At 42.6% G+C, this 24,503-nt stretch overlaps 2 protein-coding genes across 2 annotated transcripts in view; both read right to left on the minus strand.

Annotated features, from left to right (window-relative positions):
- dhx36 (DEAH (Asp-Glu-Ala-His) box polypeptide 36) overlaps positions 1-3,817 on the minus strand; it is a 31,122-nt gene extending 27,305 nt beyond the window's left edge. Inside the window, exons 1-4 of the mRNA XM_030066489.1 lie at positions 3,171-3,817; positions 1,528-1,667; positions 1,245-1,358; positions 533-722 (exon numbers count right to left, since the gene is read on the minus strand). Of these exons, the coding sequence (XP_029922349.1) occupies positions 533-722; positions 1,245-1,358; positions 1,528-1,667; positions 3,171-3,452 (726 nt within the window). The 5' untranslated portion in view covers positions 3,453-3,817. The remainder of the gene's footprint in view (positions 1-532; positions 723-1,244; positions 1,359-1,527; positions 1,668-3,170) is intronic.
- Positions 3,818-8,888: 5,071 nt separating this feature from the next.
- LOC115370415 (probable G-protein coupled receptor 149) lies at positions 8,889-18,674 on the minus strand. The gene is made up of 5 exons (XM_030067432.1): positions 17,700-18,674; positions 16,102-16,282; positions 15,427-15,938; positions 10,969-11,112; positions 8,889-9,733 (listed from the first exon to the last, which is right to left on the minus strand). The coding sequence occupies exons 1-5, from the start codon at positions 18,672-18,674 to the stop codon at positions 9,227-9,229; spliced, it is 2,319 nt and encodes a 772-aa protein (XP_029923292.1). The 3' UTR covers positions 8,889-9,226.
- Between the last annotated feature and the right edge of the window lie 5,829 nt (positions 18,675-24,503).

Genomic DNA, 24,503 nt, shown 5'->3' on the forward strand with positions numbered 1-24,503 from the left:
ATCAGTGAATGTGATAATGTGAGCAGCTAATTATGGACTTTTATAGACAATTATGGACCTCTACATCTCTGCTGTGAATCAAGGATTGGCAGACTGTGTGTATGCTGCTGCACTGAGCTGTAAATTAGAAGATGAATAAACTGCAAACACCTGCCAATAGTCAACTTATCAAAAATTCTTGGAAACCAATAAGAGACCTCAACAAGCATGACAAAGATGCTATATCCTTTTCCTCAATTATGTATTATCAATTACATGTATACTATTTATTATATCTTCATTCATATCCTTATCATTTAAATTTCATCTTATCACCTTTTTTTGTTATGAATATTTTAGCAGAGTTATCAAGCCAATGAAAAATGTCTTGTCATATTAGGAGGGACATTTAATTTATTTCATTCAACACAGCTAATGTTCAGAGAAAACCCTCTTATGACAAAGCACGGCACTAACCCAGCACTACAGCACAGTCATATGAGCACGTTCTCGCAGCGTCCGCATCAAAATGGATGTTGCACATTATTCTCACCAGCATCTCCTGGTACTTGAGGTCTAATTTCTTGCCCTGCAGATCTCTCTTTAAGTAGTCGTCCAGATCACTGTCTCTGACTACTTTGTGAAACAGGTACTCAAGATCCTTCTCTTTCGCTCTGACTTTCTCTTTCTCCTCCTGCTGCTCTTCTTCATCCCACTGGTCAGGAGGTTCGTCTTTAAGATAACTGAAGGAAAGAAAAGGAGGGAAAGGTCTATAAGCTCGGTCAATGGGTACAAAATTGTTCATATTTCTATTTTTTTTATAATCCTTGTTTATAGTGTTTATATTGCTTACTGCTCTTTATCATGTGTATACTGTATATTTCTTCTAAATTTGCACATTGACCTACCTCTGCACATTTTATACACCCATGCACACGTTTTTTTTCTGTTTTTTTTTTGTTGCACATTGCTTTTTGCACACTGGGTTGTACTTAGATCTTATTCTGTTGTACTCAGATCTTATTCTGTTGTACTTAGATCTTATTCTTTTTTTTTTTTTTTTTTTTTTATTTATTTAATCTGTAATGTGTGGATACTGCTGAAAAAATGCGAATTTCCTGCGGGATGAATAAAGTATCTATCTATCTATCTAAAATGATGAATTACTAGATATTATAGGTTGCTCTGTAGTGTGATGGCATGGAGCCGCGTAAAAGGATTTATCAGTCTGCTTTAGCGAGCACTTGAAATGACGGCCAAGTTACCGTTGCGATTTGTGAGGCATTTCCTTCTGTTCTTCAGTAACATCTTCTTCGGTCTCCTCCGATTTTATCTCTATCTTCTGCTTCTCCTTTTCAGGCAGGTCACCATCAAAGTAACTGCATACATAACCCGTGGACATGTAAATGAAAGCCATAATTAACATAAATAACTTGACAGTCTGAGCACACTGATCCCATCCGGCTGTCCTGTTAACTTTATTCTAAGTTATAAATTAAATTGTGAGCTAAGCCTTGAAAGGAAAAAAATGACTCAGACTGTTCTCACCAGTGACTGCCTCCCCCGACGGAGCTGTGAGATGCAGAGGCTCTGTTGTGTCTCTCTGGGCCGGGCTGGTCATTTTGGACAGAGCTGAGCAGCTTGGTGATGTGCTGCTCTCTGGCCTCATCCATCTGGACCACTGCCCGCTGCAAACAGATAGAGGAATGGGACGAATTTGAGCTTGTGAACCTAATCTAGAGTGACACCAAGGCCAAGCGATATGTCCAGGTGCAAATTTTGTTTTATCCCACCAATAATGAAATCCAGGTGCAACTGTTATAACTGCTAATCAGCATATCACAGCTGTTATGTGAAACTGTCAAAACAATTTTGGCAATTTTCAGATTTCAGACATTAAAAATGCTCCTTCATCTTGTTGGGATGAATTCTTTATCATTCAGGCTTGGTAGATCCTTTCACAACCCAATGAATAAACTAAATAAATGGCATGCCGGGCAAGATAAAATTATGGCTTATTTTCTTAGTTTCCAAAAGATGACACTTGGCAGACACAACGTTCTCACCCAACAAGATGAAGATGATTTTGTTTTTTCTTACTCTCATTTATTTATAAAGGCACCATGCACAGTATTTAGGGATGCACTGATATCAGTCTGACCAGCCTGATGCCAGGCTAAAATGGGATCTTAGTATCAATGACACTATCTTGAGTTCTACATTTTTTTTTCCTCTGGCACATTAAAGGCTTTCTTTCTCTAATGGAGATAAAAAGTGGATTCCATATTCATAATTTTGCCCAATAACCCTAAACTGATGGCCTAGCTTTCACTGTGAAGTGAAGTTAATGCATCAGATTGGTACTGGGTACTTAAATTTACTTATCAGAAGCTGTATCAACATTGAAAAAATTGTATTGGTGCATTGTTATTTAACATAAATGCTGCCATTTGATGCACAGTGCTGGAGTTAGCTTAAAAGCTAATCATCATCTGCAGTCCCTTTGGCAAGGCCATGGATCAGAACACGAGAGGTTTCGCCTGATATCAAGACTGAACTGTCAACCATCTTCTGCAGAATCCCTCTCAACTTTTTAAAGTGAACGTGTGACTCACAGGTCTGCTAGTAGAGATCTGTTAATCTGTTTCACTTGTATGAGGTCTGCAAAGGATGAGGGTGTGCAATCAAGCCAGCTGACACAGTCACGCAGAAAACCTTGTGGAGCACTTGTCAGATGGTCGGGTTCAAGACTGCGGCCTGAAGTGGCTTGGGATGACACTAAAGCTCAGAAGGCACCCCCATCCTCTACCAAGAAGTTTGAATAACTTCTATAATAAGAATCTGTGTCGTCTTCATAGTAGAGTGTATTTCAAAGCTGTGCAGAGGTCCACTGACTGCAGCATCTGAAAACCTGGCATCATGACATGTCAGGGCTACCTCACTCTTCCATTTATTTCCTTTTTATATTCCTCAATGTTTGTTATTTATGTGCAGGTTTGTTATTTATGTTTGGTGCTTATGTTTGCTATTTATGTGTGTTTTGAAGCTGGGAGTGTCGTTATGTTCTGCATCATGACAATAAAGACTCTTGAATCTTGAATGTTGGAAAAACTGCAGTCTCACACACACACACGCACACACACACACATGCAAACGTGAGCAAACAAATAAAGGATGTCCTGGGTGCATACCGATCTGCGGTCCGCCTGCTTCCTCCTCACGGCTCCGTACCTGGCGTACCACAGGCCGATCTCCCGGCCCTTCAGATGCGGCGGCGGTCGGTCCCGCTGCCCCCCGCCCCGCTCCTGCTCATCCCGGGAGCCGAAGTCAGAATTCCTGGAGTGTCCCCTTCCTCCTCCACCACCTCCTCCTCCCCTGTCCCATCTTTCCCTGCTGCTATCTCTATACCCCCGTCCTCCTCTTCTGCCTCTTCTACCACCACCACCACCACCACCACCATACCCATAACTCATACCGCTTCCAGAAACAAGCAGCGCTGGCACCAAATGAACTAGTCCCGACAGGAAACCACCGTGGCCCCGTGTCGGTGATGCCCTGAGCCCGTCCCGTTTGACAGTGACAGCCGGCTAACCCAGATTAGACACTGATAATTTATACTCGACTCCGGCTACAGCTAGCTAGAAACCAGCCTGTCCCGACTGAAGCCGGGGGACACGCACCGGGGTGTAACGTGTGACTCTCAAGCACACACACACCGTCCGAGATACAGCGCACGACAAGGCGCTGACTATAACATCTGGCCCGCTAATTCAGCGAGAAACCCGACGAGCAGCAGCGGTGTAAAGCAGCTAGGAGAGGTGCATCCATCCGGCATGTCGCATACTGTCGACGTCGGAATTACCCGTCGACGACAATTTACGTAATCAAACGCAACGCGCCGCGATTGGTTCCACGCGCGCACGCGGATACAGAGCGTAGCTGCTATACGTTGGTCTGGGATTATGATTGAAAGCTATAATTTTATAGGAAATTAGACGTCAGTGATAATAACACTTACTGTATTCAGTAATGATACTGCACTGCCTGATAGACTGACACACTTACGCTTGTTTTTCTGCACCTGATTGACTGCATGTATTCCCTAATCCATTTCCACATCAGGCCGTTATGCATTACTATAATCCCAACAGAATCTCCAAGTACCAAACTAGTCGCTACAGCATTTAAAAAAAAAAAAAAAAAACACTCACTCACTTTGCAAAATTATCCTGACTGCAGAGGTTAAAGGACAAAAGGGTAAAAACGCTGCAGCAGAAGACACACACATACACATGGTGTGGGTGTGTGTGTGTGTGTGTGTGTGTGTGTGTGTGTGTGAGAGAGAGAGAGAGAGTTTGCCTTTTGCCCTTTTTCGTTTTTCTTGACAAGCACTGTGCAAAGCTAATGTGCAGAGAGAGAGAGAGAGAGAGAGAGAGAGAGAGAGAGAGTCAATGAGCTGATCCGGGATGCAGGTCTCCTGTGCAGAACCGGCTGCAAAGTGTTTGCAGTCTACATATACGGGCTGTAACATGTGGCTCCTCGTGCTCCCAGCTGAACGAGGCACCGGGGCATGAGCTGCTGTCTGAGCCTTAAAGGTTAGAGCCGCGTGAAAAAGATCCAGCCCGACTGCTTTACACTGCTGAAGCTCTACATCTAAATCACTGCCGCAGTAGGCTACAGAAAATAAATCCCTCCGCCCACAAGGCTTCTTGCATTTGTTGTGCTTGATAATGTGATAACACTGTGTATAAGGTCTTTAAAGTAAAGTGCCTTTGAGCACCAAGAAAAATGTTATCCGGGTAAAATGTATCATTAAATGTATTATAATCTATTATATCTATTCTATTCTATTGTAAAACATGACATTGCAGTAACTAATGAAGTTTAAAGAACAATCATAACCTGCCAGCTTGCAACATAGCAGCTAAAAATGCACAAACCCAGCATACACTAAACTGTGATGAATGAAAACATGGTGGCTTTCATATTTACCATATTTCTATTGTATAGTAAACTTAGTTCACATTGAGACTGAACTTTTAACAAATCACATCTCAGCCCCGCTACAACAAGGCAATACTGAAGGTAGTGAAATGCAATTTGCATTTTAGTGAACACACTAATTAATAGTCAGTTTATATCCCAAAATTTTGTGACAGTTGGCTTTTTTTTTTTTTTTTTTTTTTTTTTTTTTTTTTTTGTACACTTCACCCTTGGTCACCTCTGTGTATGTTTTCGGGCACTCACATTTACAAGTCCCTAATTGGACTCTACTTAGTGTCTTGTTTTAATTAGCTGGGATATTACTGGAGATACAAAGGGGAATGAAAGATGCTTCCTCCTTTTTGCTCTCCTTGTCTGTCTCTCCCCTTCCTTCTCTCTCTCTCCCCTTCCTTCTCTCTCTCTCTCTCTCTCTCTCTCTCTCTCTCTCTCTCTCTCTCTCTCTCTCTCTCTCTCTCTGTCCTACAGAGAGAAAGCAATATAATTAGTGCCATGAAGTGTATGCCAGAGACAATAGGATGGAAGGAGGGATGCAGGGTGGAGGGGATGAGTGTGTATGTGTGTGTGTGTGTGTGTGTGTGTGTGTGTGTGCGCGCACGCACACGTGCTTGTGTGTGTGAGGGGGAGTCATGCATGGGATTTGTGCACAATGCTCATGAGAGGTTGCAGAGTAGATCCCACCCTCAAGCTCTGTATCCCTGTCATGAAATATGCATCAGTGTTTCACCACTTTTAAATTAGCTTCTAGTCGTCACACGCTCTCCTGGCCCGTACTCATCATAACGATGATACAACTGAGGTTATGATATGTTTCCTCTTATAATATGTGGGGCAGCCTGTCCACTTTCATGATGCATAAACATCTTTGTAACCATCCACAAGTCATAGCTGCTCAGCTGCAGACGAACATCCATAGCAGACAAAATTCCCAGGGCCTGGAAATGTTATTCATCTGGATGAAAGTAATTCTTGTCCATTCATGGGGAAGATAATTCTTAATTTTTGTGATATGTTGTTGTTTTTATTATTAGCTGAAGAGTTTGCTTTCATCGGGTCCCTCACTTTCCTCATGCATCAGATCAGTCTGTGTGCCTCTGCTTTCAAGGATAGTCAGCTGTGATGATTTGTCACTGGCGCACTTTGACAGAAACACATCCAATGATTTAAGAATTACTCAAGGCTCAATGCAATAAATCACAAGTGAATCAGACGTGACTGGAAGCCTTTCTCTTCCGCCACCTTTATCTTTCTTTTGATTTTTTTATTATTTGAAACCCTGTGAACCCCATAAATGTCTCAGCTCCTAACTTGCAGCTTCAACGGGAAGGAAGGAGCAGCTGAGAATGAGTTGGAGCCTCTGAGACAGAGAGACGAGGGAAATGGAAGGTGGATGAGGCTGAATCTCCAAAACAGGGGAGAACTTGGCAAGTGTGTATCAGAAGCTGCACAAACTGAAGGTGACATGTGTGAGGTGGGGGAGGAAAGCACTCCAAAAACAAGTGCTTATGGAACGGTGGAGGGGTTGTAAAAACAAAAATAGATAAAGGTAGGGAGGGCTGTTTAGTATGCTTTGAGCCTCCTCCCTCTCCTCTCCATCTTTGTGAGGATGCATTCCTCTGTTTCTGCACACCTTGTCTCCCCGTCCACAGCCTACCTGTGATACATTCAACCGATCTCATCCTAATGAAGTATTTCAATAAGTGCTAAGATGAAAAAACATTGTGGGTTAACAGTTTTTTCTTTGCTTGCCTGTTTGTTTTTGCACTGATTAAGAAATCACATGTTCAGCTCTCTTGAAGGTGCATTTTAGTGCAAATCTAGAGATCTCAAACAGTGGCATTTTGATGCAAGCTTACCTGCTATTGCCTCAGTAAAATACGAACGAGGTTGTGAGTGGGAGGTGAAAGTCCTTGGATCAGGCAGAGCTGATAAAACATCAGTAATATCTGCTGACCAGAGCCTTTTATGATAATAAAAAACCTTTTTTTATTCAGTGCTCCCACATTCCCCTTCTCTCCTTTTTTCTTTCTGCCTCCCACTCTCCCACTCCTTTGCTTTGCAGTCACTCCCTCCCTCTTCCTCTGCATGTCTTCCACAAAGACTATACCTCCAAATGTCGGCACATACACACATGTAGAAAATTGCTAATTATTGCTCTCCCTTTGCTTCTATTGTGATATTGAATCCCACAAATAAGCCCCGGTGATTTACTTGATCTAATGATTTAACATGCAAACACTAGTGATATGTAAAATGTGATGCACAATTTCCAGGTCTTCCAAACTGAGTGACCAAGGTTTTATTGATTAAAACGGTTTGTGAGAATACACGTTTCTTGACCAGCAGCTGGACCTCAGCACTGTCTATAAACGGGCAAACGCAAATGATCAAATTGCTTCCACTCTGTTTGGCTGAAGCAATAAAGCTCTGTGCAGCTGAAACCTTTGACACCGTCAACAGCTGAAATGGTCTCTGTTCATCGTAAAAGCATGATGTTGGCAGAGTACAACTATATTCATTATGATTCAGATGTCTATGCCTTATTATTTCCCTGATTTACATTTTGCCCAGGAGCACTCTAAATAAAAATGCACTGCAGTCTTGTTGGAGGCAATTTTCTGGTATAAATCTTTAATGAGCACATTCTTATGGAGGATGAAACATGTTGCAACTGATGAAGTGGGCCTTTGCTAAGAGACAATTCAAAAGCTTACGAAAGAAGTCGACAAAGTGCTGATCATGGGTTCAAAATCAAGCACCCAAACAACTAAAATATATATAAAAGACACAGTCATAATACAAATTCAAATAAATACAGAGTCAAGAGAATTAGTGTGAAATACCTAGCCTACTATGTTGCTGTTTTTTATGTGCACGCACATTTTCTAACTGTGCATTTATGCAACATTGGGTATAATGACATTATCTGTGCAACAGAATATACTGTAGACTAATGCTCTTCTTATAGGCATTCACAGTCCACATCACCATTCAAAGCGGTGCTGAAATACACAATATATCTATAAATATTTTATTCCAGTTTAGGATTTATGCATGTAATAGATGGAACACAGAGGCCCAGGTAACTCGCTGATTGAATAGGCAGTGAACTGAGATCGCAGAGAAGATGATCCCTAAAGTGGGTCTGGAATGAACATTCATATGCTGCCTACCGTGGTAAAATATGCACACTGTCACTCATTTAAATTGCACTGAATGTACAAGAGGCAGAAAACAGATCTGCATAAGCATCCCCCCTCGACCTCTTTTGCGGTCGTCATTTGCTCCCTCGTTCTCTTTTAAATGTCCTGTCGCCTCTCTCCTTTGTGTTTGCCCGCTTTGTCCTTTTGGGATTTTCATTCAGGGGACTGGTGCGGATGGTGGTCACTCTAATATCATAGCAGCAACATCAACAGTATGATAAACACTTAACAAAGCAAGATGCGATGACAAAACACCCACTTTCATAAGAACAAACACACATTCACACACGGCGTAACTGGCACGATCTCTTGAAGGGACTCATGTGGACATATCACAAATACACACATTTGTGCATTATTCTCATACAGCCAGCCCCCTCATCCGTATGCACAAAGCTAAACACAAAGGCACACATATAAAAAGTCACATGTAAACACACTAGGATGACTCAGACGCATGGGTCAGGTGATCCCCTTGTTGAGTCACTGGTGACGTGGGCTGGAGGAGTGGCTCTGTGTCAGACGTGATGAACGAGACCTACGCTCCTCCCTTCGATGTCAGTGTGGAGCTCCCTCTCCCTCTCCCTCTCCCCACCCCTCGCTTTTACAATGACGGGCTGCCATATGGTCAAAGTCTTGGCAGGAATACTAAGCCTCAGATGGAGTACTCTCTCCCTCCCACTCCTCTGCCTCCCCTCTCTCTATCTCGCTATGCCTCTCGCTACAATTTACTACTCTCTCTGCCGCTACCTCTTTTACTGTCTAATCTGTCTTCATGTACTCTACTGACAGGTGATGCACTCTATATGCTGTCCCGAAGCAAACTGAGGAGGAAGTGCAAAAGGATGCAGACAGGTTATGATAACAGTCTTAAACAAACAAAGTCCCCGTTTCAGTCACAACAGCGATCAAAAAGAAGCGAATGTGTAACGTTTTAATAGCCTACTTGTCTATTATCCTTTTCAGTCTGATGTGCTATTTTGACCTCCTCCCTGCCTGTGTAGGACTTCTGGGGTCCTCTGTCTACCCTCCCCATCTGGGTGTCATTCTTCCCTCTCCCCGGCTTGCTTCCTGTAGGCCTCGTTCAGCAGCTGTATCTCCTCCCGATAACCACAGCTCTCCTGGGTCTGTCGTCGGCTATTCTGCCTGTGGGCCTCCACCGTGTCAGGAATACTGATGTTGATGCTGTCTGCCTCCGGGTTGCCGCTGCTGGGGATGAGCAGCGAGTAGGAGGCTGTCTCCCCCAGGTCGCAGGAGACAAAGCGGTTCTCCCTGCGCGAGTAACGCAGCGACGGGGAGCGGGCGTGCGTGGAGGACTGGCTTATGTTGGAGACGATGGAGACGCTGTCCATGGCCTCCTCATTGTCACAAATCTCCAGGACTTCCAGGTGGATCTTGACGTTGGTGTCGCCCACCCCGCCTCCTATGCCCATGCCTATTCCTAACTCCATCCCTATACCGTTGGTGCTCACATCGCAGGCCTGGCCTCCTGATGCGGGGTCGTCAGCACTGGGCTCGTGGCCGACCGATTTGGAGCGGTACACCTCCACCTTTAAAGGGAGGCAAAAACAACTTTATGTTACCACTTACCTTTTAGAAGGAATGTAGCCAAAGTATGTAAACTCTCAACACAATAGATGCATTTTTAAAATGTAAAGTTTTTGCTTTCCTCACTGCAGTCAATTGACAGGAATCGTTATCTTAGATTGTTCTACACTGAAGATAGGCACTGATGAATCAAATCATTGTAAAGATCATCTCACTCGGGTGCCAAGCTAATATAATTGTTTATCCATTGCCTACTGTGTAAAAAAAAAAAATGTTTAGTCAGTCCTGCTCTTGTTGATTTGTTTTGCCCTGTATCAACTCCCACTGATTTGGCAGCAACCTAATTCGTTTCTCTCTGTGTAAAAAAAAAAATAAAAAATCAGATTCTTCTCTCCATTCTCTCCTCTTGGTGTTGCCAAGCACATCTGAGAACAGGTACAAAATAAATGCTCTCATCATGTAGCTTGGTGAAAATGCAGAGAAATAATTTTAAATTCAGGAATATTGCTATCAGCAGGACTAAGCATGAACAAGTGAGGTCAGCAGAAAATGTTAGTTTCTTTAGCTTCCTATTATATTACTCACAGCTTATGTGCAATGAAAACAAGTGTTGAGATTACTAACAGCCATTCTGATACCCACAAACAGCAACTTGACGGCAGTGCATCACCTTTAAATAGGGGTTTTGGTCTGTTTTCTATGTATTAAAAAAATAAAATAATACACATATACACATATACACACACAAATGTCCCCTCCTCTTTTGCTATATGCATTTGCTCTGATAACAACTTGTGCCATTTGTGTAAGGAATTGCTTTGATGAATTGATGAAAACTATAGCTGCTCATCTGTGGAAATACTGTTTCTGTCTCTGGTTATTATTCTAGAGGTCAGTTTATTTCAATCCATTTAATCCCACAGAGTAAACGATACCTTCTGTAAATGATACGAGTATATATTGTCTATTATTCCACTGTACTTTGGGTATGTCAGCCCTCTCATTCACTAATTTCCTTCTCCTATTCAGGGTCACAGTGGGCCAAAGCCTATTCCAGCATATATTAGGGGGAAGACATGGAAACACCCTCAACAGGACAGACACTCACACTCATGATCATACCTACAGTGTGGGAAATTCACCTGACTTGCACCTCCTTGGTATCCTAAATTTATTGAAATGAATGCTCCAAATCACAGCAACATTTAGAGGAGGGGACTGAAGTGAGCTCCGTTACCTTCTTGGCATTGTTGGGGGAGATTTTGAGGCCGTCGCTGCTGACCTCATAGGTGGAGAGAGAGAGGGTCTTCCCAGTGGGGGCTTGCAGAGATACAGTGCCCTGGAAGGCGCACAGGGGGATCGACAGTCCACCTGTTGACCGCTGCATGGCAAAAACAAAAAAACATACCATGACAAAACCGCTTTCAAGATTACATCTCGCACCAAATGCAGCTGAGACTTCCCGTATGCGTGGAAATATGACTGATTTTATCATTTTGTTCCCTCTCAGCTACCTGTCATTGTGCTGTTGGCTGGAAACTGCCTGCATACCACACTACAAGGTCTTCTTGCCTTTTGTTCCCCTCTGCTCAAACTAACTGAGCTTATACTGTGTCTATGATGGCAAGGCCAGGGAGATAGATGTGTTGGCCAACCATTTGCATCCTAAGAGTTAATGAAGCTTACATACAAGAGCCTGTGAAGATCACTTTGCTGGAAAAAATAGATTGTAGGACTCTTAGAAGCTTGTAGAAACTGTTCAGGTAAAAAAAAAAACAAACAAAAAAAAAAAAAAACATGGTGGCTTGCATCAGCTCTAAAACATGTTTCATTTTCATGATTCATTCATCACTGATGATTCATTTTCAATGCGTGCAGCATCAATCAAATAACAAACAAATATTCACGTATGTTGAAAGGTTTTCAGCCCATTGCTCAATACATCACTTTTTCTGGGTTCGCTATCAGTGAGCCATCTTGTCATTTAGCGGGAGCATTTATATCACTTCCATTTTAAACATCATATTGATTTCACAGTTATTAATTCACTCCACATCAAAGTGAGTCTCTTTGACCTCTTAATGTGTGAGAGCACATGCATAATGCTGGCAGGGGAAGAGTGAGGCATCATGTGGGGAGACTCTGGCAATAAAACCTCTGACTTATTTTGATTATTTTGATCTAATCATCTGATTGCTTGTCACTATGATGTAAAAAAAGAAAAAAAAAAACAAGAAACAAAGAGGATGTCAGTTTTCTCATTTTAACTTCATCCTTTTTCCACCACATTGTGAGAGAGAGGGTGAGAGAGAGAGAGAGATGAACCACACATTGTCAGTGAAGTCGGATAATGCCCAGATCACTTCAATGCAGGCAGCGCATAGATAGTGTGTGTGTGTGTGTGTGTGTGTGTGTGTGTGTGTGTGTGTGTGAGAGAGAGAGAGAGAGAGAGAGAGAGAGAGAAATAAGGCACAAAGTGAAAATAGGACACTGTTAAACAGAAATGACAGCTGAGTGACAGAAAAAAGAGAGATCAAAATCTAAAAAAAAAAATAATTTATTAGTGATTTAGAGATTTAGATTTAAAGAGAAAAAGAGCATGCCTATAGTGTAAACACAAATAGCTGGGTGTTTGTCGACAGCTCCATTATTAATCACTATGAACGCTACAATTCTTTATAATTAATGATTAGTCTCTGTTAGTTCTTGCTGCAGAAGAACTTTTACATAACTTGTGCTTTTGGTTTCCATAAAACATTGCTTCTGTGGATTGCTGTTAGAGGCGTACCTATTTTTATCACATGCAGCAGCATATAAAAACAAGCAGTCCTGTTAAATATCTGTCAATGCTGTACTGATTCCCACAGAACCTCGCATGTTGCTATTGATTCTGGTTGTGTAATTATCCTGTCGATTACGATTGGCAGTTGGTTTTTGATGTGCAACTGTACAGCCCCGAAACGATGACCACAACATGAACACTCTGGCAGGTGTGGCCTGAAGAGGAGGAGGGTTTAAACCTTCTCAATGAATCGTTTGCCCGTGTCTCACTCCCTGCTGGATCTCAATCTCACCCCAGAGAGATACGGGGCTTGTGAACGCACCCTCGGGTCTGTGCTCGGTAACAGAGTGTATAAAGTCACAGAGAGGGTAAAGATGTCTTTGAGCTCTAATTCCTCCTCTCTCTGCGGACGCTGAAGGCCAGAGGGGCTGACAGTGAGGAGGGGAGACGCTGGGTAATGACATCTAGCCTGCTAACGAGGGACAAACACTGCCAGGAAACACTATCAATCACTTACTATCTAGGCATGGCTTTCATCTGTTGTTGGCTTTGTGTATGTGTGTGTGTGTGTTTGTGTGTGTGAGTGGGTGGACGCATGTGTGGGAGGGTGGGTCTGTGTGACTTTGTTATTTTCTGTTTTTCATCTGCTGTTTGGCTAGATGTGGACATTTGCGTGTGCTTGTGTGTGTGTGTGTGTGTGTGTGTGTGTGTGTGTGTGCGCTGTGCTGTGCATGACTGTACAATTAATTGCATTTGCATGCACTCTGCTAATCCCAATCAATGAATTAGCCTGCACCTCACAAAGGAACATGGCATACATATTTTGCCTAATACGAAACTGAGAAGAAGTAGGACACACACACACACACACACATACACATACACACTCATACACACCAGGAGCATACAAATAAGCCAGCAGTCAGCATCTCAGACTTAAACATGATGGAATGTGAACGCAAACGCCAAGCTGTAAATGCATGCTCTATGGATTTTTCTCCCTCTGGCAGTTTTCAAACCGAAACATTTAAGATTTGTAAATAAAGACAGAGAGAGAGAGAGAGAGAGAGAGAGAGAGAGAGAGAGAGAGAGGGAGGGAGTATTCGTATATGTTTATGTGTGTGTGTACACATGCATGTGTGTTTATCCCGCCTTGGTTCATGTCTCGATTTGTTTTGCGAGTTCAATACAAGCTCAAAGTGTTTCTGCTGCAGAAAGTCGCAATTACTGTCACTTTTCAAAGGTGCTGCCTGTGGCTGGGCTGCAGTTTCTCGGTAACAGAGTGTGGCTGCTCTTTCCTCTGCGCCTGTTATCTCCACTGCCAGGATCTATTAAACATTTACTATTTTGTCCTTTTTAAACAATTCATTTGGGACCCCGTGTCTAACAAAACCCATAGAGATATTTCTGGCATTGGGATACATTTGGAGAGAGCAGGGGAACAAAGCGGGAGTATGGAAATGGATCAGGACATGAAAGCTGAACAGCGCTAATGTGACCTCAGCCACCTGCCTCCAGTTCTGCTGTTGACCTGCAGTGCTCTTTTATTCTGCATCCACTGCAAAGATTAATAGTTATGCATTTAACAAATTTATGAGCACAACCTTGGGTAGAAGGGGATCCGTGCATGAAAAGGCACACAGATACTGCAACTGTGCAAGCACGCATACAAATTTGCATCTGTTTGTGTCCTATATACCGGTGTGCGTTTGTGTTTGAGTGTGTGCGACTGGGACAGCGAGCAGATGGTCTGAAACATGAACCAAAAAACACACTTTTTTGCCATTTTCCATCTTTTCCAAACCAATGCATTAACACATATGCACATGCACACACACACACACACACACACACACACACACACACACGCACGCACACAAATAAATAATCATAAAAAGAAGACTAGCTTTTCCCACTAATCAGATCAACATGAGAAAGCCCTGGAAACCATTAACACACAATCAACAAGAACAAAGACTAAATCAAACAAAAACAGACTGTTGTCAATGAGCTGGCCTAATTTTGGAGTGCTTGTGAACTAACCCCAAATGCATTTTTTTTTTTTTTTTTTTTTTTTTTTTAAAGATGCAGGTTTAGGTTTTAAAAGGCACACTGGCGTTAGTTACTGAAATAGGATGTTGCTGATAGTATCTTGATCAATTGCTTTATTAGTAGGAATCCACTGAGGCTTCACAGAAATGCAGATAATGTTGCTGTATGCAGAGAGGAGAGGAGAGGAGAGGAGAGGAGAGGAGAGGAGAGGAGAGGAGTATAAAAAGCTAATGGAGAAAGGATTTGAACTATTTTATCTAAATCACATACAAAACTCCCAGTCTGTCAGCTTGATTATAAAGAGGCCTATTCATTCACAGACACAGACAAAAACACAGTAAATAGATATATATACACACACACAGACACACACACATACCCAGACACTTCTTTGAAAGCTGGCTGTATGTAAAGCTGGTGTCCTAGCCCATCAGCTCTGTGTCTGTCTGTGTCTCTGCACCCCTGCTTAACTAAACTAGACAGATGCAGTGACTAGAGAGAGGGAGGCTTTAATTTCCTTTTGAACACAATGTAAACACAGAGATAGGGAGATGGAAAATCCATCCCTTTTATGGTCCTGTAGCACTTTAATTACTCAAGAATGATACAGTTACATCACCTATCAAATGATATCAAATGTTGCAAGCAGCGTTGTGGCAGTTGTTTGACAAGTTTAGGGCTGGGGGGTAGATCCAGCCTTAGAGTAACTGGGGAGTCCTGAGTGTGGAAATTTCATTAATGCCAGCTATAAACTGCAAAATGATTGATACATATGATTTAATGGTTTAACACTGCATTAAGAAATACTACTATAACTACTATAATGACTACAATGAATGAGATGCCTGGAGAGTGACCTACCTGTCTGGGTGTTCTCTCTGATTTACTCCTGCACCACTCCCAGTCTGTCAGCTCAATCTTCCGACACTCCTCATGCGACAGCCTCCTCTCTGGCCCCTCGAACACTGATGACGTGTCAGTGAGGTTGTGGTCCTGCTCCCGGTGGTGGCCAGAGAGAGAGGGTAGCGAAGGGACGCAGCGGAAGTCATCGTCATCGCCGTGGCTCTCATGGGGAAGTGGAGCACAATCAGCAAGGGCCTCTCCTCCGCCAGCCACTGCCTCCAGGAGCAGGTCTGCATGAGAGGAGCTGTCCACCGGGCATGTGGTGCTGAAGTCAAAATCAGCCTCCAGGCTCGAGAGGCCACCACTCTCCAGCGTATGGAGGCGGGTGCTAGGGAAGTCACAGTTAAAGAGGCTGTGGTAGGCCGGCTTCTCGATGGACGGGCTGTGGTCAGACTTGGTGGCATGGGATAGCTTGTACACTCCATAGCCTTGCTGGAATGAGAGGTTGAACTCCAACTTTCTTTTCATCACTGTGGAAAAAGAAGTTGAGGATAACTGCACACTCAAACCTAAAAAAAGCAGCTAAAGTTGAAGCGGGCTGCATTCACATTGGGCAAATGGCTCTGAAGCTCATTAGGTATACACAGCCTTGATTTTACACAGCTGGTAGATTTGTGTTTGGCCAGGGCCTACCTGAGGGTTCCTGTGTTGGATCCCGTTTGCAGTTGATAAAGCAACCGCAGGGCATGTGGATCCATCGCTCGGACAGCACAAAGAGCGGAGTGACCGCAGGGGCAAGCAAGGTGAGGAAGAAACTCAGGGTCTCCAGAGATGAACTGCGTGCATTCACAGTGTGGCGCACCAGCACTAAAGTCTGTGAATGAAAGGCAGGGAAAATGAAATCACATCGTGCTCAGCTATTTCACAAACTGGACATTTACTGAGGATTTTTTTTTCTCATTTTAGTGCTGTTAAAGTGAAAACATGATCACATTATTTACCCACAAAATAAAACAATCCCTTTATTATGATGATCCATTAATTAGGTATAGTATATACCATTTCCATAAACAAGAACAGATACAGAAAAAGTAGAACATGCTGAATATGGAAACACTGATAAAGGAAACAAACACAGATACAAACAATGTTAATGAAACTGATGAAAAGCCCAACAATGAATAAAAACTTTCAAAAGCATGTGGCCAAGAAATGTGTGCTTCAATAAACATCAAAGCTGTCCACATGAGAAAGAGAGAATCTAAGAATTATCTAATTGTTTTTACCTCTGACCTGCGGTGCTCCAGTTTTGAACTGTGCCAATTATGAAAGCTAATATTTTTAGTCGATCATGGCCTGTTATTTCACACTCAATCTGTTTTTGGGGGGTTTGTGAACAGAAAAAAATGGTGTAATAGCACCACTTAATGTCATCATTTTTGGCAATCATGTATTTCACCCTGCAATATAATGTTGCCCTTCTGCCATTACACTAACACCCATTAGCTGTTGGTCTGAATGTTCAGAAAATGTTCATTTGATGGGATACAGGCTGTAACTACATGACTATGTTGTTAATTTTCTTGAACATCATCATTTTTTGACAAAGATTTAATGAGACAGACAGAAAACCACACTGAAATGTCTTAATGTTGTTAAAATGTTTACAGTGTCGCATAAATATTGAAGTGAATATGCTCACACATGAAGGAATTTCAGTCATTTAGGCCTGTGCAATAGTGCAGGGGTTCACAAAGTGGGGTCGCAAGGGTCCTAGAGGGCCCCTGAATGCTGGTTTGACTTCTTTTTTTTTTTTTTAATTTCAGGAAGAATGATGAGAGAATGATCTATTCCGATTAGCTAATTTTATATCACTGGTATTTCCCCATCCTCAATACAAATTTGTGCATACCTGTCCCAGATCACATGGAGCAACCTAACTTCTCTGATCTGGGATCTTTCAGACAAAATCTTATCAAATCAGGGTCTGTGGTCAGATGTGTGTCTATCTGGGGAGCCTTGATATGACATCATCAGGGAACTGCAACAAAGCCATCTCAGCAAGCAATTTAGTCTCTTATTATCTTATTGAATCTTATTCAGATGTAATCTTGATTATCTTTAAAGAAGTGGTACATCATGCCAGGATATTCCACGTTTCCAGTGCATTTTCACTTATTTCAGGAATATTCTGGAAATGAGTCTTGAAACAAATCAAAGTTAGAGTTATGGGGCTGTTTCTTTTGTCTTTATTTGCTGTAGCATTTGGTTTTACTCTGCTGCATGCTTACCATCATTGGCATCCATAAAATCACCCGAACAACCGCCAGGATCATGGAGAAGCGCTTTTGTGCAAACACCACCGGTGTGTCGCCAACAGCGGCATTTCTCTGCCCGGACTCTGATCCCGGGGACTGACAGGTCTCCACTTTGCCCCTGAGCTCCTGCCCTGTCCCAAACGAGCCCGGGCTCAGTTCGTTGTAGGCACCGAAACTTTTGTCAAGGCTGTCCCGGGAGAAGGACGGGAGATCACAGAGGGGAGCTGAGCCACTCATTCCCCTCGCTATCTCCATATAGCTCGGGTAGAGCAAGGTCCTCTGGGGCTCTCTGGAGCACAGCAGCTGGTAGGTGAGGGGGATGAAGAAAAACAGCAAGCCGCAGAAACAGAGGGTGTACACAGAGAAAAGCAGCAGGATGTAAAGGCTGTCGCTCTCTGGGAAACATCCGAGAGAGGCAGGTGTAAATCTGCCCCATCCACACAAAGGTAACACGCTGACGGCCAGGCTGACCGCCCACACGGCGGCTATGGCCCACATCACTCTGACGGGCCGGCGGACAGACTGAAGCACTCCAAACCTCTTTGTAACATAAAAAGTGTAGGCTGCTATCAGACAAGCCTTCATATTGCTGGAAACACCCTGGAACACATAGAGGAGTCCCGATAAAGTGCACAGGCTCCCCGACTTTCCACCTCCATCTCTCTCCCACTGTAGAAGCATGAAAAGGGAGAGTGGGACCACGCTGAGCAGGTCGTCCACCGACATGGAAGCAACAATGAGACAGAGGGAGGTTTTTCTCCTCATCCGGAGTAAGGAGAGGAGCGAATATACACCCCCAACAAAGGTAGCGGCGGCGATGGTTACGCACAAGCCGAAAAGCACCAGGCGGATCTGCCTCTCCACCTCCAAGGGGTCCGTCTTCTCGTAGGTGGCCGTGGAAAGGTAGCTCTGGTTGGGCGCCGGGGAGCTCAGGTGCGTCGAGGACATTTTCATTGAAGTAACTTTGTCTCCTCTGTGTCTTTTGTCACTTTTAAAGGGCCACGTTAGTGAAAAATATAACTCATATTAGCCTGTAAAGTTTACTGCGCTTCAGAGAAATAGCACAAAAAATGCGCTGTATTTCTACATCAGACAGCGGCTGGACAGACATTTTCCTCCGATCTGACGGGGAAGCACGGCGTGGAAAAAAAAAGCTCTCCGGCCCCTCGGATGTGGAGCCTCAGGATGCTGTGCTCACAGGCACTTCTGCTCACCGTTCAAACCGCGCAACCAGGACACCTCTTGTGTCCAGCTGCCGATTTACGCGCTGTCGTCACCACGGTTTTTCTTTTTTTTTTTCCTCAGCGGCAGGCAGTGGGGTTGGGCCAAATGCACCCTAGGCTACTACTCGTATGTCATTGTAAAATCGCTCCGATGCATCATGCTGCATTTTCCTCTGTGGCTTGGCTCGTCTTGTGCTGTGCGTCTCTCGGGTCAAGCCAAATCCTAACGCACCCCACAAACCCCATCCACCACCACCCCCTCCTCTGAGCAGGGGGCATTTTACCACGGCTGAATACAAATGAGACAAGCAAAAGACCAAAACTCATATGGAATTTTTATACCAATGCCCAATTGTGTGTGTGTGTGTGTGTGTGTGTGTGTGTGTGTGTGTGTGTGTGTGTGTGTGTGTGTGTGTGTGTGTGTGTGTGTGTGTGTGCGTGTGCCCTTCACTTTGACTATAATTCGATTTGGAAACCAAAATGAAAATAAACACAGGCAGGCTTTGCCAATTTCAGTTGAGGGACATTCATTTCTCATTTCCATTTATTTCTCCCAAAACTTTGAAACCAAATGCTGTAAGAAAAGCAAATGTCAAAGATCTGAGTAGTGTCTTATTACCATGTAAGGTGGAGTAAAATCATATTATGTAGTGTGTGTGTGTGTGTGTGTGTGTGTGTGTGTGTCATACATCTGTCAAAGTGGAGCAGCCCTCAAGAGGACAAAGGACAAAGGACACATTCAAGGAAATGTAATCACAGCACTTTAAAAGCTCTCCTTGCTTGACCCATCCCAAAGGACACTGTATTAGGAAAACACATTTATCTTGTTTGCCATCACAGCGCAGAATAACAGCAAATAACAGCTGAATGAGTATGAATGACTGAATGAAAATAGCTTTCCTTGATACAGCACTGTCAAAAGGCACAACTGGAAAGACAACACTGGAGCTGGAGCCATCCGTAGTTGAAAGAACAGGGATTACATATAATCCCTGTTCTTCCATATACTGTATGTGACTCTGCAGTGGCTGAGCATATGTACATTGTGTTTGTTTGTGTGAGTGTGTGAGTGTGTCCTTATATAGCCTGGAGTGAAAGTGGCCTTGTCTTGTCCTTCCCTGTGGTGTTCAAGGATTTCCAGTCTGAAGGCCTGTTCAGTTTGTTTCGATGGTTCATGGGTGTTTGTATAGCCTCTCGGTCATGTGCCCACTATGCTATCTCTGGTTATTTATGATGCAGCAGATAGATGGATACATCTCCACCGCTGTAGAAATGTGCCCCACCTACCCTGACAAAAATGATTGCAGCCCTGAAAATAAAACTCACAGTTGATCCTGACATTCCTGATGTTATTAGCTTTCTGCACGCCTTCACTTACAAAACATAAACCTTTTACAGACCGTAACAGTCTGTGCTTTTTTTTTTAAAAAAAAAAATAATGAGCAACCAAAAACAGCAGCTGCCAACCTTTCTTTAAAATGGATATACAGATTTCCAATATGCACATTCTCACATGTGTACAGTTTTCAGACACCCTTACAATTTTACACAATCTCAAATATCATGAAATATTTGTGGAAATTTTTTTTGTGTGTTTCAAAAAGTGTAGCTGCATTAGACAGATACAAACAAATACAAATTATATATATTTTTTGTTTATTGTTTACAAGAAAAACTAACAAAACTAAATTCTTGATTCTTCTGACCACAGAATCTTCTTCCAGTTCCTGGCTGTCCAGTTCTTGTGTGCCTGGGCCCAACAACGCCAGGCTAGCCTCTGTCTCTCATTGATCAGGCGCTTCTTGATGGCCTTGTAGGACCTTAAGCCATGATCTAAAAGTCGGCCACGTGCAGTGCGGGTGGAACACTGGACACCAGTTTGGTTTGACCACTGCTGCTGAAGCTCCTGTGATGTCATTCGGCGGTTTTGCCTGCACATGCGGATCAGGATGTGGTCATTTCTTGCTGAAGAAACCCTTGGACGCCCAGATGTTGGTTTGTCTTCCAAGCTGTTGGTTCGTCTGTATTTCTGCAGAGTGTATCCAACTGCTGAAGGACTGCATCTGCACTTCCTGGCTATCTGGCGGCAGCTGTACCCTTCCTGGCTGAGAATCTTTATCTTCAGGCATGTTTCCTGCGTTAGGTTCCTTGTTTTAGCCATTTTTTTTGTCTGAAGAACTTTCAAATGTGTTGGCTTTATATAGACATGAAGCTTGGCAACAAAAATTGTGTCTTTTAATAAAAAGAACGACCTTCATCACTGGTACCAAAATGACCCAATACTCAAAATTTCTTATGTATTTTTATGGAACCAATCAATTTTAAGTTTTTAACTGATTTGTTTTTAGGATTTGTTTAGTATTTTGGCTGTGACTGTACTAAAAGAAATTGTACTTGAAGACCTAAGAGTGATTCTTAATGCAATATTTCACAAATGCATAGGGTGTCCAAAAACTTTTTTCCACCACTGTAATTGCTTATTTATTTGCACATCACCTCTGTTACAATGACCCCCCCTCCCCTCTGTGATATCAATGCTGTATGCACTGGTTGGAGATGTGCAGCTTTTTAAGCCTTGTACAACATTTATTGATGCGAATGCAAATGTGACTTTAAGCGCATTTGACTTCAGCCTTCATGATTGGATTAGAGTTCAGGCTAAGTGACTTACTGCTCGTCTAATGACTGGAGTCTCTCTGGGGCCAAGGGACTCTGAGACACATAAGAGGACAAAACACAGTCTATGCAGCCACACACGCACACACAGACATGCACACGCACACACAGTGGCTGAGCTCAGTGTCACTTACCAAGGTGACCCAGTTTGTGTGTAAATATGATTTTGTGCTATTGCATGCATTAGTTTGCTCCTGTGTGCTTGGAAAAAGGCTCGAGGTGTGACTGCAGCTCTGCAGCTTTTCACAGATGTTGCACGGGAAAGAAAAAGAGTTAGTGAATAAAAAAAAGAAAAAAAAAAACATACTCTGTTGGAAAAATGCATGAAGAGGGATGGTACTGTTATGTCAGAACGTCAGACTGTGGCACATCAGCTATTTCCTGGAGGGAAGAATGGAAGTTACTTATTTTCAGATGGGCAGACAGACAGACAGATAGAAGAACAAAAAGAAATATTCAGCATACCATACAAACACACATACTTATAGGTGGAGATAGCATGTACAAACAGACCCACACTGGAAACAGTGCAAACAAGTGCCATATAGATTTCTTCCACAGAGCTGGAATCTAAATAATCCAGGACAGATTGGTCTGGCTAGACAGACAGATACTCTTGGCTGTTTACCTTTAAATGCCTCAGAGAAACTCCTACATCTAGCTCTGTGGTGAAAGCTGAGGACTGCCACTGAATAGGAAGGACAATGGAAAGTGTGTGTGTGTGTGTGTGTGTGTGTGTGTGTGTGTGTGAGTGTGTTTGTATGAGAGAGAGAGAAAGAGAGAAAGGGGAGTGTTGGGAGGAAAGCGATAAGACAGGAAAACAAGCAAGTGGTGAAAGTTATTGAGATAAAACTGACAAACAAGGAAATGTGTACAATTGATGGTTTTCATTTATTTACTGCAACCTGGCACCTTTTACCATTTATATATATAATATAAATACAAGTATTTTATGTACTATGGAAGGAATTTGGGGCACTTTAACTTGATATGCTGCTTTAAGCTCAGACTTCAAGCCAGAGAGGTAATTTTGATCACTCTCTCTCTCTCTCTCTCTCTCTCTCTCTCTCTGTGTGTGTCTGAAAAAGCCAAATTACCTTTCAAAGTGTCTCCCAGAAATTTCCTTCAAGTGCTGTACCAGCAATGCCCTGAGAGAAGCCAAAAAAGCACGCTAAATCGCAGTCAAGACTTTGATTTTAATGGACTCTTGATAAATCAGGACTCCAAGGCTTCTGTAGCATAAACATCATTAAAGATAAACTAGCCGTAAAGATTTCCCCCCAAGGCGTTTAAGGTGGTTCCCTTAAAAAATCATTTCCAGATTTCTGAGGCTTCAGGCGGACTCGGTTCCAGATAAATATTATCCCACTTTCCCATCTTGTTACTCATTCAGCTGATTGCACCATAATCACACACGGACACTCCCTGCTTTTATATCAACAACTGCATAATTAATCTATCTGAAGCAGTATGACTCGAGAAGTATACAGACTGAAAATGGGTTGTCAAATAGTTCTGTACAGACGAGTTTGCAATGCTTCTCATGTGGCCTGGGAGAATATCCAGTGGCCTCCCGTTCAAACTGTCAAGTCTAAACATTCAAAACATCGGATTGAACAATTTAGATACGAAGTGCTGTTCTTTTTATGCACAAGATAACCACAAGATATGTATTTCAGGCTGCTGCCAAACCGAAGCATCATGTGAGATTATGTAGTTTCATTCGACTATGAAAAGAGCATTGTGGTGAATTCTGGATGTTTTACTTCATTGTCGTTCTTAACCTTTATTCAAACGGGTCTAACACAAAGAGAATCAGAACATCATTTTCAAATTCAGATTTGAGTAGAAAATGATTAGCCAAGATATAGTAAAGGCTACAGAACTATGTTGCAATATTTTTTAAAAAAAGTTGTATATCAAAAGTATATCACACACACATTTCTTTTGTTAATTGAAGTGGCAACATCTCTCTGACCTCTAACTTGCCAGCGCTGGGTGATAGTGAGTTTGAAATGATAAAAACCAAACACTGACTTACTATTTTGACCGTATATGTTAACTGTAAAATACAAAAACAAATTTGTAGCATGTTCTATCTGTAATATCCACATGAAATCAGATCAAAGAAGTTATCCAACGTCATGTCTCCATGCACAATGTAACACATATCCAAATGCTCCTGCCTGCTGCTGCACTTTGATGTTGTCATGATAAATGCTGGGAAGATTATTTTGAAATGTAGACTAACAGGTTACAGATTACCAGTTACTCAGTCAGAAATGTTGTAAGTAATGCAACTATTTTGATTACTTCATCAAAGTAATGTAATTTATGACATTTGATTAGAGTTTTATTTCTTTTCTAGCAAATGTTTTAACTGGACAATGTTTAAACAGGGAGTTTAAACCTCATAACACTCAACAATGACTGTCAAACTTTTATTAAAAGTTCTTCAAATTAACTTCAGTTAAGACCGTAATGTGTTGATTTTTATGCAGAAACACCAAAGCAAGTCAACAAGAATGAAGATCACAGACGACAGTCCACTCTGATGTGGTTGGCTGGTAGCACGCATGGCAGACTGGCTGCTTGGAGCGATGGGCTTTGATTTGATTGGCAGATGAGAGGTGGTGCAAACTCAGACAAGAGAGCCAATCAGAAGTGGCGCCCAAAATCTAAGCACTCCTAGCACTCCTCGTAAGCTGGATATACTCTTGATGGTGTTGCACTCAAATTTGTCCCAACAGCTTTGTTCCCAAAAGAAGGCATTCCTGCATGGCAACAGAATGGATGTCATATCCTATGTATAAGATTTTTATTGAAAAGAATATGTTGTGATGTAACCCCTTGGCAATCACCAACATTTCATTAGTAA

The sequence above is a fragment of the Myripristis murdjan genome, chromosome 13 (genome assembly GCF_902150065.1).
Source record: "Myripristis murdjan chromosome 13, fMyrMur1.1, whole genome shotgun sequence".
NCBI lineage: Eukaryota > Metazoa > Chordata > Actinopteri > Holocentriformes > Holocentridae > Myripristis > Myripristis murdjan.

Bases quoted from the DNA above. Each gene is read 5' to 3' on its own strand.
- LOC115370415 (XM_030067432.1), bottom strand. From the start codon at position 18,674: ATGTCCTCGACGCACCTGAGCTCCCCGGCGCCCAACCAGAGCTACCTT. The intron at 16,283-17,699 runs GTAAGCATGCAG...TTTCATTCACAG, and splicing joins TTTTATGGATGCCAATGATG to ACTTTAGTGCTGGTGCGCCA. The intron at 15,939-16,101 runs GTAGGCCCTGGC...CTTTTTCCACAG, and splicing joins TCCAACACAGGAACCCTCAG to TGATGAAAAGAAAGTTGGAG.